This window comes from Carassius gibelio, chromosome B12 (assembly GCF_023724105.1).
Source record: "Carassius gibelio isolate Cgi1373 ecotype wild population from Czech Republic chromosome B12, carGib1.2-hapl.c, whole genome shotgun sequence".
NCBI lineage: Eukaryota > Metazoa > Chordata > Actinopteri > Cypriniformes > Cyprinidae > Carassius > Carassius gibelio.
The window spans coordinates 7,357,548-7,371,905 of NC_068407.1; the positions used below are offsets into that span (position 1 = coordinate 7,357,548).

A 14,358-nucleotide genomic window follows, 5' to 3' on the forward strand; every position below is an offset into this window, starting at 1 on the left:
TGAGAGATGAAGAGTTGCTCATATTTTCCAGCTGCAGAGACTTCTAATCCATGTGCGCAACAGTACATTTTCCTTTTTCCTGTTATTCAGGGGGCACTGTTATTCTGTTGATAACCAGGAAGAACACAGGAAAATATCACTTAACATAAATATTTGCATCTAAAGCAAATATATTTTTGATGAACCAGTTTATTGAAACATTCACCGCACAATTAAAACGCAGAATGATCAGTTATTATACATATTCAGTCTGTCTTGTTGTTGTTGAACTGCTTGTTCTGCACCATTCAAGAAGATCATACTGAATTCTAAAAAGTACATTTTTTAGTATTAAAATATCAAGTTATAGTTTTGTAAGATGCAGGTTTTAAAAGAAATTGTTTGATGAGCACATTTTCTTTATTTCGATGTTTTTCCTGTTGAAACTGGAAATTAGAGTAAAAATTATCTGAAGTGAATTTTAGCTCCACCTCTTTTGTTACTATGTTTTTTGGTGTATTCAACACTTTTCAGCAGAGTACTGGCAGTGGCCTGACCGAACCACTACAGCACTGACCCCTAGTGTTCCTGTAGCTCCAGTAAACATAAATATGCTTACAGTTTAGGATTTAATAAGAAAGATTTTTTTAATATGCATTGAATACAGTATATTCATTGGAAAACACAAATGATAGCTGATTTAAAACACTTTATGCAAGCTTCTCAACAAGAGCTTGCATATCCAAGATGAATGTAGATGTGTAGCTTAATTTTTTTTGAATAAACACATCTATTTATCCATCCATCCACCTAAAAGTATATGCTTTCATATTATTCATAGGATAGTTGCTCAGTCTATGAATGAGTCTGCCAATCGGCACCTTGCATAGCTGTAGAAAAAGTACTAGTGTCTTTTATGTGATTTTTAGACAGGGATGTGCTCAAGTTAGCAGATGCTTAATTAACCTTATTGCTGTTCAAATTTAAGCAAAGAACTTCACCTGAACTGTTTAATAGTATTCACTTCAAATTAGAGTTTAGGAAGTACATGGATCATTTCAATATATTTGTACTTTGCATGAAAATGGTGAACTAAAATATGCCTTGTTTAATGAAACACATTCAAATTTAAAGATCATGTGAAGAAAATGTATATGCCTTAGACTTTTTTTTTTAAATTACAGTGTGTATTGAGAATCTTAATGAAAATTTAAATACATTTTTTTTAAATATACACACATGCCCATTACAGTAAACATGTTCATATTCCTAAAAACTAATTGTCCAAAGAGTAGATAAAAAGACCAACCGTAGTATATTTGATAAAATGTTTATTTTTTATTATTATCCACATGAGATAATTAACCTTATACTGATCAAACAATTTCCAATTTAGTCCATCTAAATGCCTCCATTAATCTTTGATTAATTTCTCATAGAAAGAGAAACGTCTGTTTACAGTATTTTACCTACTTTTTCCTGATTCCTTTATAATCCAAGTCATAAGAAAACATATATATTTAAGCTCCACAAGAACATGAGAGCAATATATGGATTTCACAATGAAAACACTTTTATGCATTTATACAAACAACAGATAATCTACATGACATAGTAAAGTGAGGTTTGTGTGCACACAGTGAGTGTCCATGTTTCCCTTCATTGTTCTTCGGTTTAAAAAGCAACGACTTGTTTTGTCTATGTACTTCTTTCTCTTTATCTTGGACCAAGGTTGGTTGGAGGAATTTTAGCTGTTGGTGAACCTTTCTTGTTGGGATATGGTTTAACGGTCAAGTTTGACCCTTTTGGTTGAACTTTCAAATAGAAATCCAACTGTAAAGAAGAACCAAAAAAATCTTAGTCTCTTACTGAAAAAAAGTCAGTAGTGAATAGTGTATTTTTGATGTTGTTAATCACCTGTACAGCTTCAGCCGGTCCCACTGTTACGGTTTTGGTGCAAGGTTGGTAACCTAGTGCAGAAGCGGTCACTGTGTAGGTACCCGGCAAGAGCAGACGGAAATAGTCTCCATCCGTTCCTGAAACAGCATTAGATACATTAAATGAAGTATTAAAGCTCTCTACAAAATCAGCTTTTAAATGTAGAACAACTCTTACCGCTGGTGATATCATGGTTTATGCTAGCCACAGAGATCACGGCACTGCTAATTGGGTTGTTGTTCTCATCATAGACCATGCCTTTAATCCCATGGTGCACCTGGAGGACAGGAGACAGTCCAGTGTGTGTCAATTTAGCTTTCGGTTGTGGTCAGGCACTGCACTCAAAGTGGTAAACCGATTCCATCCATTACTTTAAATGTGCTGCTGAGAGGTGTAGAGTTACTTGAACTCACAACAAGACCCCTGCAGCACTATATCAGTTTCACATTATAAGTATCTAGGGACAGGTTCATTACCTGTTAGTGCCATGGAGAACCAATTTGTCCTTCTTACTTGTATTTGCTAGAATACTGGCCTCCTTCTTGTTTGCTTTTGAATACAAGGCTCTTTCTCAATTTGTTCAATGGTTTGAATGCAGAAATGGAGTCTGAACTTCTACTTGTTTCATTACAGGCGGACAGAGCTGAGGCTAGAGCAGTGAAACAGTCAAATGTGAGAAGAGGAGTACCTCACCTGCTCCATGTAGGACACCAAAGCCTCTCTGTTGGCCAGCCACTCACTGGCAAGAGCCGTCACTGGAGGAAACTTATCACAGCTGAGCTCCAGAGTAATCTCAAAGCAGTTTGTGTAGAGGTAGTTGAAGTCCTGCATCCCTTCAGAGACATTGAGCAATAATTCGTCTTAAAGGGATACTCCACCCCCAAAATGATTTTCACTTTCTACCCCATGTCATTCCAAACCCGTAAAAGCTTAGTTCGTCTTCGGAACACAATTGAAGATATTTTGGATGAAAACCAGGAGGCTTGTGACTGTCCCATAGACTGCCAAGTATATTACACTGTCAAGGTCCAGAAAAGTATGAAAAGCATAATCAAAATAGTCTATCGGCAATTTCCACCGTAAAGTTATGAAGTGATGAGAATACATTTGGTACATTAATAAAACAAAAATAATGACTTTATTGAACAATTCCTTGGTTAAAAGTCTCCTCTGTGTCTCTCCACATCACTCAAACTGCCTACGCTCTTCTGTGCAGCCGTGCCACAAGGAAGAAAACAGCGCATCCTTGTGGTGCGGCTGACACAGAAGAGCGAAGGCAGATTGAGTGATGTGGAGAGAATACCAAGTATTCTCGTCACTTCATATTACGGTTGAACTACTGATGGCAGATGGACTATTCTGACAATATCTTTCATACTTTTCTGGACCTTGACAACTTGCTTGGCAGTAAGTGGGACAGTCACAAGCCTCCAAGTTTCCATCCAAAATATCTTAAATTGTTTTCTGAAGACGAATGAAGCTTTTACGGGTTTGGAACGACATGGGGGTAAGTGATTTATTACAAAATTTTCATTTTGGGGTGGAGTATCCCTTTAAATCACACATTAAATATACATAACATTGTTCAGTGTTGGCCAGGGTTAGAAATTAACCAGTGTTGGAGTCAAAAATGCTACAAAATATGAAAAAGATGCACATATCTTAAGTATTCACTATTTTTTAAATCAAATATTTCATAATATTTGTATTATGCTACTAAATTTATATTTTATAGAAAATCGATCACGATCATATACAAAAAAACCTCCACTGTGTACACAAAATATGATCATGCTCATGCTTTTTTCTTATCCAAAAGTTTGTTTCCTTTAATATTCATTTAAGTTTTATAATATGACCTTTTTGATGTAAAAAGGAAAGAAAACTGCTCCCTATAAATTCATTTTAAAATCAATTGGAATATTGCCCCAAGAAGAAATGATATCATGACTGGCATACAGTTCTAAACTAGAAAACAATCTTGTTTCTTTTAAGATAAAAGTGCCTGTAATTCCCAAATTTCAGCTAAATTACAAGGCCTCTAGATGAGACAAAACCACAAGCCTCATTGAAGTAATTGAACGAGAACTGTGGTATATAACCCACCCTTAGACAGAGAGTACCAGCTGGCTCCATTTGTGATTCCTTCATCAAAGTAATCGCCGCAGTTCCAGCCCTTATGCATCCAGCTGTGGGCGTAGGAGTATGTCTTTGCCAGCTATTCACACATAGTGCATAAACACAAAAATCTGTAAATATTCACCAGAAAATCGGGGAAAAACAACAACCCACTCTTTATTAGTTAAAGTGTATGATTTCTGTGCAATTACTCCGCTGGAAAACAAACAAACATCTTAAAACGGTCTAAGCTGGGCTGTTTGTCTAAATTGATCTAATTTGGCTGGTATTTCTGGGAGCTGATAAGACATCCTAAACCAGCACCATGAAATGGAGTTGCAAAAATAATGACTGATTTCAAACAGGTTTCACAAACACTCCCTCCATTTGCCATCGGTTAAGCTAACAGATAACCCCAGATAACACACCACTGATTGAGTGTTGCCTCTGAAATGGTTTGATAGTGCCACAGAATTACAGTGATTACACTTTTGAAAGAAAATGAACGTATAAATGCGCTGCTTTTCTGAACTGCTTCTGGATATTTAAAGTTTTTACAAAGAAAAAAACAACAACAGCTTACCTTTTTGAATATTTTATCATCGGGGGAAGCCGAGTATGATGTTTTGCCTCTTATTCGGGGTTCGCGAGACTTATCAAAGGGGTAGTTAGCAACTACAGCACCACCGTGGAGGTTAGCCGACAGAACAAAGTTGTAATTTTGCATCCATTTTATCACCGCTAAGGTCTCCGGCTCAACCTGCAAGAAGTAAGAATACAGAAAAAAAAAATAAAAATAAAAAAGATTAGAAAACGTGCATGCTGTATGCATTATTTGAAGCTTTTTTTGAAGTTTTTGTGCCATGACACAGCATTCTGGAATATTCATTCAAAGCTGCTATCTGAGAAATCTGATATCCTGTGGTAATGTATCCCACAAGAGTTGAAGGGATACTAAACATTCAACTGGCCCTGTTGTATTAAGTAAAATCAGTCTGGCCAGGTCCTTAGAGATGGCTGCTGGGTATTGATCCAGTTTTTAGGAGACGTTGTATTTATTATGCATGGATCTGTATATACAGTATAAACATCCAAGGGTCCCTTTGGCTTCAGCTGTCATTGAGGAGTCTGGTTTCATGCTGTGAACTCACAGATGTTTTTTCTCCCTGCTTAGCTCTGTGTAGTGTGAAGCCCACGCTGAGGTCAGAGGGTCACGAGCGGGGTTTGATGTGAGAGTGACAGCTCTTGACTCAAAGAGAAATGATTGGAACGTGTCGTAATCCTCCAACTACAGTTCTTCTGTTGTTGTCCTGAGGGATGTCTGGCAGCCAGTGAACATACTTACTTCTCCAAAGCTGGAGTTCTCATTCTAGACTGAGGAAAATAAAGAGCTGTTCCTGGAAAGAGCGGTTTAAATGGTTTGTATAATTCTGATGGGCTCCAAAAGTCTGGCAATTATTACATAAACTCAAATTCTGTACTATATTTCAAATAAGCATATTTGAGAACCAATTTGTGCTAGAAGTCAAATGCTTCTGTTTCCACTGAACCACAAGATTTTCTTTGTAACATTCTTAAGTCATGATGGATAGCATGGATCCTCCCAGACTTTATATTACTCAGCAAGTTGTGAAAGGCTTACCAAAATATCCAGAGCTCATGAAGATTAACAGCATTGCAGGCTAAAAAAGTCATTTAGAAAGGCCAAAGCTCTCTGTTTTGTGAAAGGTGGACCTGTTGGCGGTTGATAGATAGCAGAACGAGAGCTGGGTAGGTTACTGACAGACTAATGGAGAGCTTAATTCTGCTGCCCAACTGTAAAAACAAAAAAGTTTTTCTTCGCAATGCAGGATACTGGCTTTATCCTGTATTTTACTTCAGATTGTAACAGTGATTTTTCTGTGTGCATGTAAATTGTTAGGGCAATTAAAAGAAGTTACCCCATGGAAACATATAAAAGAAAGTTGCTATTATGATAGCAACACCCAAGCCATGAGCAGAATGATCCACAGATAACTGAATCTGGGATTCATTCCCAGTCTTTCACAAAGTTCTACACATTACTCATTTAATTAGCAAACATTTGGGATAATTTGAGATCTTTATACATTTTTTCTTAGTCTCGTTCTACAGATTTTGTCTGTGGAATGATATGTCTGATAATATGGTCTGATAATATGGTTGATATAAGGCAATAATTAAAAAATTCTGCTGCCTCTCAAAGATTTTAGTTCCAATAATTATTCCTTTTTTGCCTATATTTTCAATGAACAGTATAGAAAAAGACAGAATTAATATTTATTCAAATGCAATTGTTTCTAAAGAACCCTTTATTCATTTTTGCAATCAGACTAAACTGTCCGTACTTTGGGTTTTTGATTCCCTAAAAAAACGGTCTTATAAATGTCATGTGACTCATGAATCAGACTACACTGGTTGTGCTGTATGTTTCTTTACTCACTAAAAATAACTTATTTGGTTATAGTATTACGTTGAAATCAGTTGTGCTGCTATATATTGATCAATAGAACATCATTCAAAAGAACAGGATTCATTTGAAATATAAACTTTTTAACATTTTCTGTCATTTTTAATCAATTTTACGCATTCTTGCTGAATAAAAGTATTAATTTCTATATTTAAAAAAGTATTATTTACTATCTTTTTAATGATAAAAATATTATATATATATATATATATATATATATATATATATATATATATATATATAATATTTTATAATATTATATAATATTTATTATATAATATAAAAATTTTACGAAAATAAAAATAAAATCACACTGACCACACATTTTTGACCAGTAGTGTACATAAATGGTTAGCATATGTCCTTTAATATATAAAAAACATTGTGTTAGTAACTCTTGCAAAGTGTATCTTACATTGTCTAAACATCTTTCCACACTTTCAAATTGCTACACAAGCTCTATGACTAAATTCATTGACTGGTCTCTCCCACTCATGCAATAGCAGTGAATGTGACACTGACTGATGCCCACCTGTTGTTCCCAGTTGTCAGGCAGTGGCAGGTGGTGGTTTTGGCCGTTGTGCTTCTCGTAGTAATACATAAGACCATTCAGGTCTGGGAAGTTGCGGTTCAGGTCCACCTCCTTTGCGTTTCCACGTCCCACTAAGTAGCCGTTGAACTCTGGACCCTGTAAATCAAAAGAAAAGAAAAATAATTTCCTATCCTCTAAGTAACCTTTGGGGAGAGATATTACCTTTTAACATTCTCAATATGTCAGGTTTGAAACTTATACCGGAAGTGTTTTTTTGTGCTTGTGTGTATTGCGTAAGCGAGCTAGACGATGTTTAAAAAAATCCTGTCTGATGCCGAGGTGGTTTTTCTCTGCTAGTTCATGTCTGGTGAGACGCTTGATAACTGGGTGTGTGTGGCCACATTCAACCACCATTTACTGCTGGACATATAATTAGCCTCTGAGATCAAGGAGGAGTCTGTATTACTGTAATTTTACATTCTAGATGTGTGAATGTTGTACAGTAGGTGTATGGATGCTTTGTTCAAGAAAAAAACAAACTTTGTGTGTATTTTTGTGAGCATTGTTTTAAGTTTGGATGTTATTTTTGTGAGTTCTTCTGGTGTAATTAGTCTCAGAAGAAAGTCAGCAATGCACTATGGGATATGGCTGATTCCTTCATAACAAACTGGGTGCCATTAGAGACTTACAACACTCCCACGCCACAGCTGCCATACTAAATAAATAAGTGTATACATATGCATGGTCCCGTCTCACCATGTGCCATTTTTAGTACATTTGTTTTTCAATGTAGATTAGCTACTAAGGGCTGTATACCTGCCTGGCTGCAACCTCATATCCATCCGGGTTCATCGAAGGAAGGATGTGGATCCGTGTGTCATGGATGAGGTGCGTGATTCGCTCGTTTCCTGCCCGGTATTCCTCGCACAGGAACTGGGCCAAGTAGATGAGCAGCTCCTTGCCGAGCACCTCGTTCCCATGCATGTTCCCCACGTACTTGAATTCGGGCTCCACTAAAAAACACAGGTCAGTTGACCACCAGTCAGGAAGTCATGAGGTCATAGGGTCACATCCGTGAATAGCATGAAAGCAAACAAGTTCTGTGCATGCATATGAAGCAGTTCAGAAGCAACAATGCCATAAATTGAGTGCACAACAAACAATGTGTTGCCTACTAAAAATATAAAGAGTGTTTGTCATAATTTTTTTTTTTTGTTCCAAACCTGTATGACTTCTTTTGGTGGAACGCAACACAAGAAATTGACTTTTTTTATAAACCTAAAGCAACTGGAGATATGGTCTCCAGAAAGCACCATAGAGTAGTTCATGCAACTGAAACATTACATTCTTATGTTTTGTTTTTTAAGACATGACTTTTATATGAGGAAAAGACCTTACTTATTCACAAAAAGTATGGAACGACATGAGAGTGAGTAAGTAATGGCAGAATATTGACAGAATTATTCTACAATGTGCAAGTGTTTGAGTAAATGACACCATAAATGCTAGTATCAAATATGAATGAATTCAAATTCATAATTTTCCTCCCACAAAAGCTTTCTGAGTGTTTAACAGCGCAGCAGGCCACTCTCATCGAAATTCCTGTCTCACAGCCAGTTGTCAGCTCATTATTCACCATTATCTCTTCTAACAAGTACCAGCAGATTTCATCTTGTTCTTTTTTGATGCGGAAGTGAGTGATCGCAAATCTAATTAGCCACTGTGTGCAGGCAAACTCATGACAGTCTTCCCATTAATCATCAAATAATTCAATTAACAGTGCTGTGCCTCTGCTCAAAGATTCACTAAACGAGTGACCTTGACATGAATGCATGAAGCGCAAACATTTTTTGGGATCTAAAGGGTCAGGTCACAACGACTTTGCCCACTCTGCTGTACCGGTTCCTGTTTTTGTACTCTGTGAGGAACATGTATACATCCTGCAATTCTCTCAGAGGTTTTACCTTTGTACTCATATTGCCAAGAGAAGCAGATCTTTACATCTGATGGCAAAGATTCATTTGCTTTCGTAAGCTGATTCATTAACTCCTTTTGTTGATGGATCTTAACTACTTCCAGTAGCTGAGCGTGGAATGTGTTTTAAATTTGAGTGAACAAAGGCACAGGTCTAGAGGCAAGAACAAAAAGAAAAAAAAAAATAATGCAGCAGTTGCATTTTCAGATATTGGAGTTCTGAGATATCTTTTATGCAGTGTCAGATGAGTCTTCTAAGAATTTGTGAAAATAAGTGCAACCGTCGACATAAAAAAAAATTATATAAATAGAATAGTCAGATAATTTGGTTTCTTTGAGAGTTTGATCAGAAATTGTTTAAGATTATGTTAAGACTTTTGATTCCAAACTTTGGTCAATCTGAGAATAGTTCGAGAGATGGCTCTCCTCTGGAACTCTAGAAGAGACACATGCAAGATTAACAAGGTCTTGTTCTCAATAGAATCTTCTGAGAAGAAGCAGAAGTGTCCATTTGCTCTCCGTTTCTAGAAGAAACAATTGAGCTATTAAAGAGTCTATCCTGTGGGAATGTTCTTGTTTTAGATCAATGATAAGACTGATGTTTGCTCCAGCCTGCAACAGTTACATATAACACTCACCACATCTCCAGGCACGTACTCCCCCCTTAAACCCATTACTGTCCATTCCTGCATGCAATTTACCGTATGCGAGTGTTTGAGGAGCAACGAGATAAATCAAGTTGACGGTCAACATTGGCTGGCCAGACAACCCAGTGAATATCCGGCCAAAGCTTTGCATCAACTATTCTGTTAAGTGCTGTTCTCAGCAAACAGCCAAATTATGTAATCAAACCCAAATTATTACTTCACCAATCGGTTCTGGCAGCCCTACAGCTTATAAGAATAAGACCATGCTATAGAGTTTGCTTGAGCTATATATGGGTGAGGAATTTAATGCCTTGGTACAAAAGTAAAGAAAAGACTCACATGCTTCATGGATGCCAGGGTTATCACTGAACTCCAGGACATATAGGTGCCGTCCCTCTATGCTGCGACCGATGCTGTAGATGCGAGTGATGTAGGGGCAATCACTTTGGACGGCAAAAAGAGCCCTTACCATCTCCTCATAACCATGGTGCTGGAAGTCTGACGCCCTGGTCAGCGAAGCCTCGAGCCCCAGAAGCAGCGCCCCAATCCAGATCAGAGAGCTGCCTGACAGCATGGTCCCAGACTGCTCTGCAAACAGAGCGCCACTTCTTTTCCCTCACTCTCTTTCTTGATCCTGCTCTCCCCGTTTGCCTCCTCCCTCTGGACCTCCTCTCACTCCCGCTTAGAAAAGCAAGTAAGGACGGCCCCTCCTTTCTCTCTCGATTCCCTCACTCGTACCATTTGTGTGTGTTTACTCAATTGGCATTGTTAGAGAAGTGAGAGTTCGACATCACATATGACACCTCAACTTTGGCGTTACGCTTCTCGCACACTAAACCTCCCCGTCTCGTGTTTTTCTGGCAGCGCTAGTTGAGCATTTCATTCCTGACCTGTGGTCTGTCTAGCTTTTAAAAGTATGCTTTCTGGTGATTTCACTAAAGGGGAATAAAAGCAAACAGGAAAGGGGCGAAATGGAGGCTTTATTTTGGGGGAAAGGGATGTGATTAGCATTTATTCACCCACTTTCAGTCCAACACTAGCTCATTCATTAACTTAAAGTAAACACACTCGGAGCCGAGAGGTTAGAGCTACTACAGGGCATTCTGGGAAAACAGACCATGGGGGACCAAAGGTTTCGAATGAGGGTTGTGGAACTGGCCCCCTGAGGCCCTCTCCCCCAGTCACCTCTACTATAAACCCCAGGAGCTGCTGTCAGTCACACTCACTAAAACCTGCATGTGAGTAGGTTGCTTTGTTACTGAATTTATCTCTATTCTCAATAGCACCACCGATGGAAATGTAACACCTATTGCATCAACCACACAAGCAGGATGTTTAATCAACTGCCCATGTGTCTGTGTCCCTATTCAATACTATTACTTTTACTAAACCAGCCATTTGGCTTAAAAGTCGACCTGGAATCAAAATGCACATTTCTTATACACACACACACAACATTTTGATTTTGCACCCTGTGCATATACATATCCTGTAGTGCTGTCAAACAAAGAATCACGATTAATTGCATACAAAATAAAAGTTTTTGTTAGAATAATATGTGTGTGTTCTGTGCAGGGGCATCGCACCCGTGGGGGATGTGGGGGTTTTAACACCCACACTTTTCACGGTGAGAGGGTTCGACACCCGCACTTTTTATGCAGTTTTTCCGCAGTTTTGCCCAAACGCCTTACTACAGTCGCTCCTCCGTTTCTCTGGCCGCTCTGTGTCTGCGCTCGCCGCGGCTGCCTCCTCCCCCCTCCCTCTCAAACATTGACACCGGGTTTGAGTGTGACCGGCTGATGATTGGCTGTTCTGCCTTAGGTCCCGCCTCTCTTGGCATGTTATTGGTCATCTCGTGCTGAGGAGGCGGGAACTTATGGTTATGGTTATTTACGTCTCCCTTTTCCAGGTACTTGGAATGAGAGTTTATGCTTTCAAAGTTTTTAAATAAGCTTGATATGTGTTTGGGAAGATGTTCTGTTATCGTTTTGTTGACATGTCGAGTGTTTTCGGTATTATATTTCGTTTTTTAGACTAATGCTAATTGCTATTTTTGGGAGATTGTTCAGCAGCTATTGTTTGCATACCTGTTGAAGAACTAGGAAAAAAAATAGTATATTATTTTAATGTTTAAAAACAGTAAATTGTTACATTATTTATACCATCAAAGAAAAAGCTTTGTGTGGGCATTTTTTTTCTCCCCTTTTCTGAGTTTTTTTTTTTTTTTTTTTTTTTAATGTAGGATTATTTTTTTCCCCAGCCAAATGCTGCAAGCCGGAAATCCGGCACAGTGCCGAGAACTTTAAGCCCTGCATTTTGTAGCCCTCTGTCAATGTATTCATCATTTTTATTGTTTATAAACAAATCACATCCATCCCCCACACTTTTGAAAAGCTTGCTACGCCCCTGGTTCTGTGTATATTTATTATGAATATATAAAAAACACATATTTTATATATTTTAAAAAATATGTATATGTATTTACATGTTTATTTTTATATTCATATAATTTATATTATAAATAAGTATATTTCAGACATCCCAAGTCTCCCGGAAGTTCCGTGAGTCTCCCGCATATTGAAAGCTGCTCCCCGAGACCCGCAAATTAGTTAAAATCTCCCGGAATCTAGACCGAGCGAGCAAAAGCGCGCATGCGAAACAGATACTGTGTTTCAAACCGTGTAGCGCGCGCACGGCAGAGAGGGAGAGGGAGCGAGAGACCTTGAGTGTGTGTGCTAATGTGCGTGTGTACGAAGCGCATGTCAGACAGAGAGCATCCTGATTTGCCTGTTTCTGCAAATGAATCAATCAATTGTCAGTGTGGGCGGGCTTTTATCTCTTCTCCCGTACAAAATGAATCAGTTATGTCTATCTAGAAACAGGAGCACCATGGCAGAGGGAAAGTGCCACAAAAAAAAAAAAGAATATAAGACACATTTTACGGCAGACTACACGAAAGTGTACCCCTGTCTTATAGATGTAAAACATAATGAGTCTTGCTCAAGCATTGCCCATGGCAGGTTAAATGATTGCAAAAGGCATGTTGAGGTGAGTTGACAAGTTTAATTTCATCTGCATATTATTCAGGCTAGTTGCCAAGGCTAAATTAAAACAACAAACTCTTTAGACCTGTTTAAAGTTGCAATGGAAAATAAATAAAAGCAGTTTACATAAATTGTATAAGCAGATTATATAAATAGTAAAAGTAATCTACATATTTAAACATAATTAACAAATAATTACATAGGTCTATAGCTTATAGAAATAATATTTTATGCTATATCTTTTAGGGACCACAACATGTTAGGGAGGCTAAGCGCAGGGAAGTCCTCCCATTCAGATAGGCAAAGTCTCACTGAGAAGGTGACTACAGCTGAGATGTATTTCCTTCCTTTTTTGGGGGGGGGGGAGTGGGGGGTCTTCGGGATACCTCCCTGAAATGACTTTTTGCAGGTTGGGATGTATGATATTTGATATAAAAATGTAAAAATTTTCTGAAATGTATACATGCATGTGTGTGTATTTATATATACATAATACATATACACAGCATACATACAAATATTATGTAAAGAAAAACCTAATTTGGATGCAATTAATCGCGATTAATCATATGAGTCTGACAGCACTACATACAGTCTTGAAGCACAAAGAGTCATTCACTGATGCTCCTCATTAGGCAGCTCTGTATAAAAAGAAATAAAAACTTGTTGATTTGAAGTTTGAAAATGATGAAAATTTAAATATTAGTATTTATTAGATTTTTAGTATAAAATAATATACATTTAAAACATTATAGTATTATCACACATTATTATTTTTATTAATATTTTGCTTTAAAAAACTAAACTAATAAAGTTCAATAATATCGCTATTATTAACTATTTTTAATTGTTATATTTAATGGGTCACACACTATGTGAAATGTGAGGACCAAACCAAATGCTGTTGTAAGAACAAGGTTGAAAAACTGCACTCTTACAGCGCTTTCATAAACTATTAGTAGTGTCACAGTGACACCCAGTGGACAACGGTAATAGCAGCTGTAATTAGAGACAGAATGCCTGAAAAAGAAAAAAAAGAAAAACAAATATTAATAATCAATAATTTAGAAACATGAATATGTGGAATTATTTTATGATGGATGCAAACATGTAGCAGCTAATTGTTTCGTTTTGCATTCTTACTCAATGATAGAGTAGATGCAGAATCTCCAGGCTCTGAGACGGCGTCTGTGACGGAGTCTGGGATAAACACAAAGACTTGACTTTAGGGAGCAGCCATTGATTTGTTTTCATATAACAACAACAACAACAACAATAATAATAATAATAATAAATTAAAATAAACTTACCAAGTTTGTATTCTCCATTGCAACTGATATCTTAAAAAAAGAGAGAAAAAAAATCAATTTAATAAATGTTTAATAAATACCTACTACATGAGAAAGTAATTAAAAATGACCGCTTTTGACTCACTTTCTTGGTCACGGGCACACTTCTTTTCTTCTTCTAGAAGAGAAACAGGTATTCTGATATAAAGTCAAAAATCAGAATTCATTGCTGGTTGTAAATGGACACTTATTACCTGTTTTAATCATCTCATCAGACTCCTTCACACATGAGATTGCAGTGTCTACTGGCCACTTGATGCACGTCTTGTCATCTCTGTAGTCTATATGA

At 37.4% G+C, this 14,358-nt stretch overlaps 1 protein-coding gene across 1 annotated transcript; it reads right to left on the reverse strand.

The window, feature by feature from the left end:
- Window positions 1-1,293: 1,293 nt before the first annotated feature.
- On the reverse strand, window positions 1,294-10,354 carry LOC127969430 (carboxypeptidase N catalytic chain). The gene is made up of 9 exons (XM_052571365.1): window positions 10,016-10,354; window positions 7,872-8,068; window positions 7,056-7,211; window positions 4,619-4,795; window positions 4,024-4,135; window positions 2,611-2,750; window positions 2,095-2,194; window positions 1,897-2,015; window positions 1,294-1,812 (listed from the first exon to the last, which is right to left on the reverse strand). The coding sequence occupies exons 1-9, from the start codon at window positions 10,248-10,250 to the stop codon at window positions 1,696-1,698; spliced, it is 1,353 nt and encodes a 450-aa protein (XP_052427325.1). The 5' UTR covers window positions 10,251-10,354; the 3' UTR covers window positions 1,294-1,695.
- Between the last annotated feature and the right edge of the window lie 4,004 nt (window positions 10,355-14,358).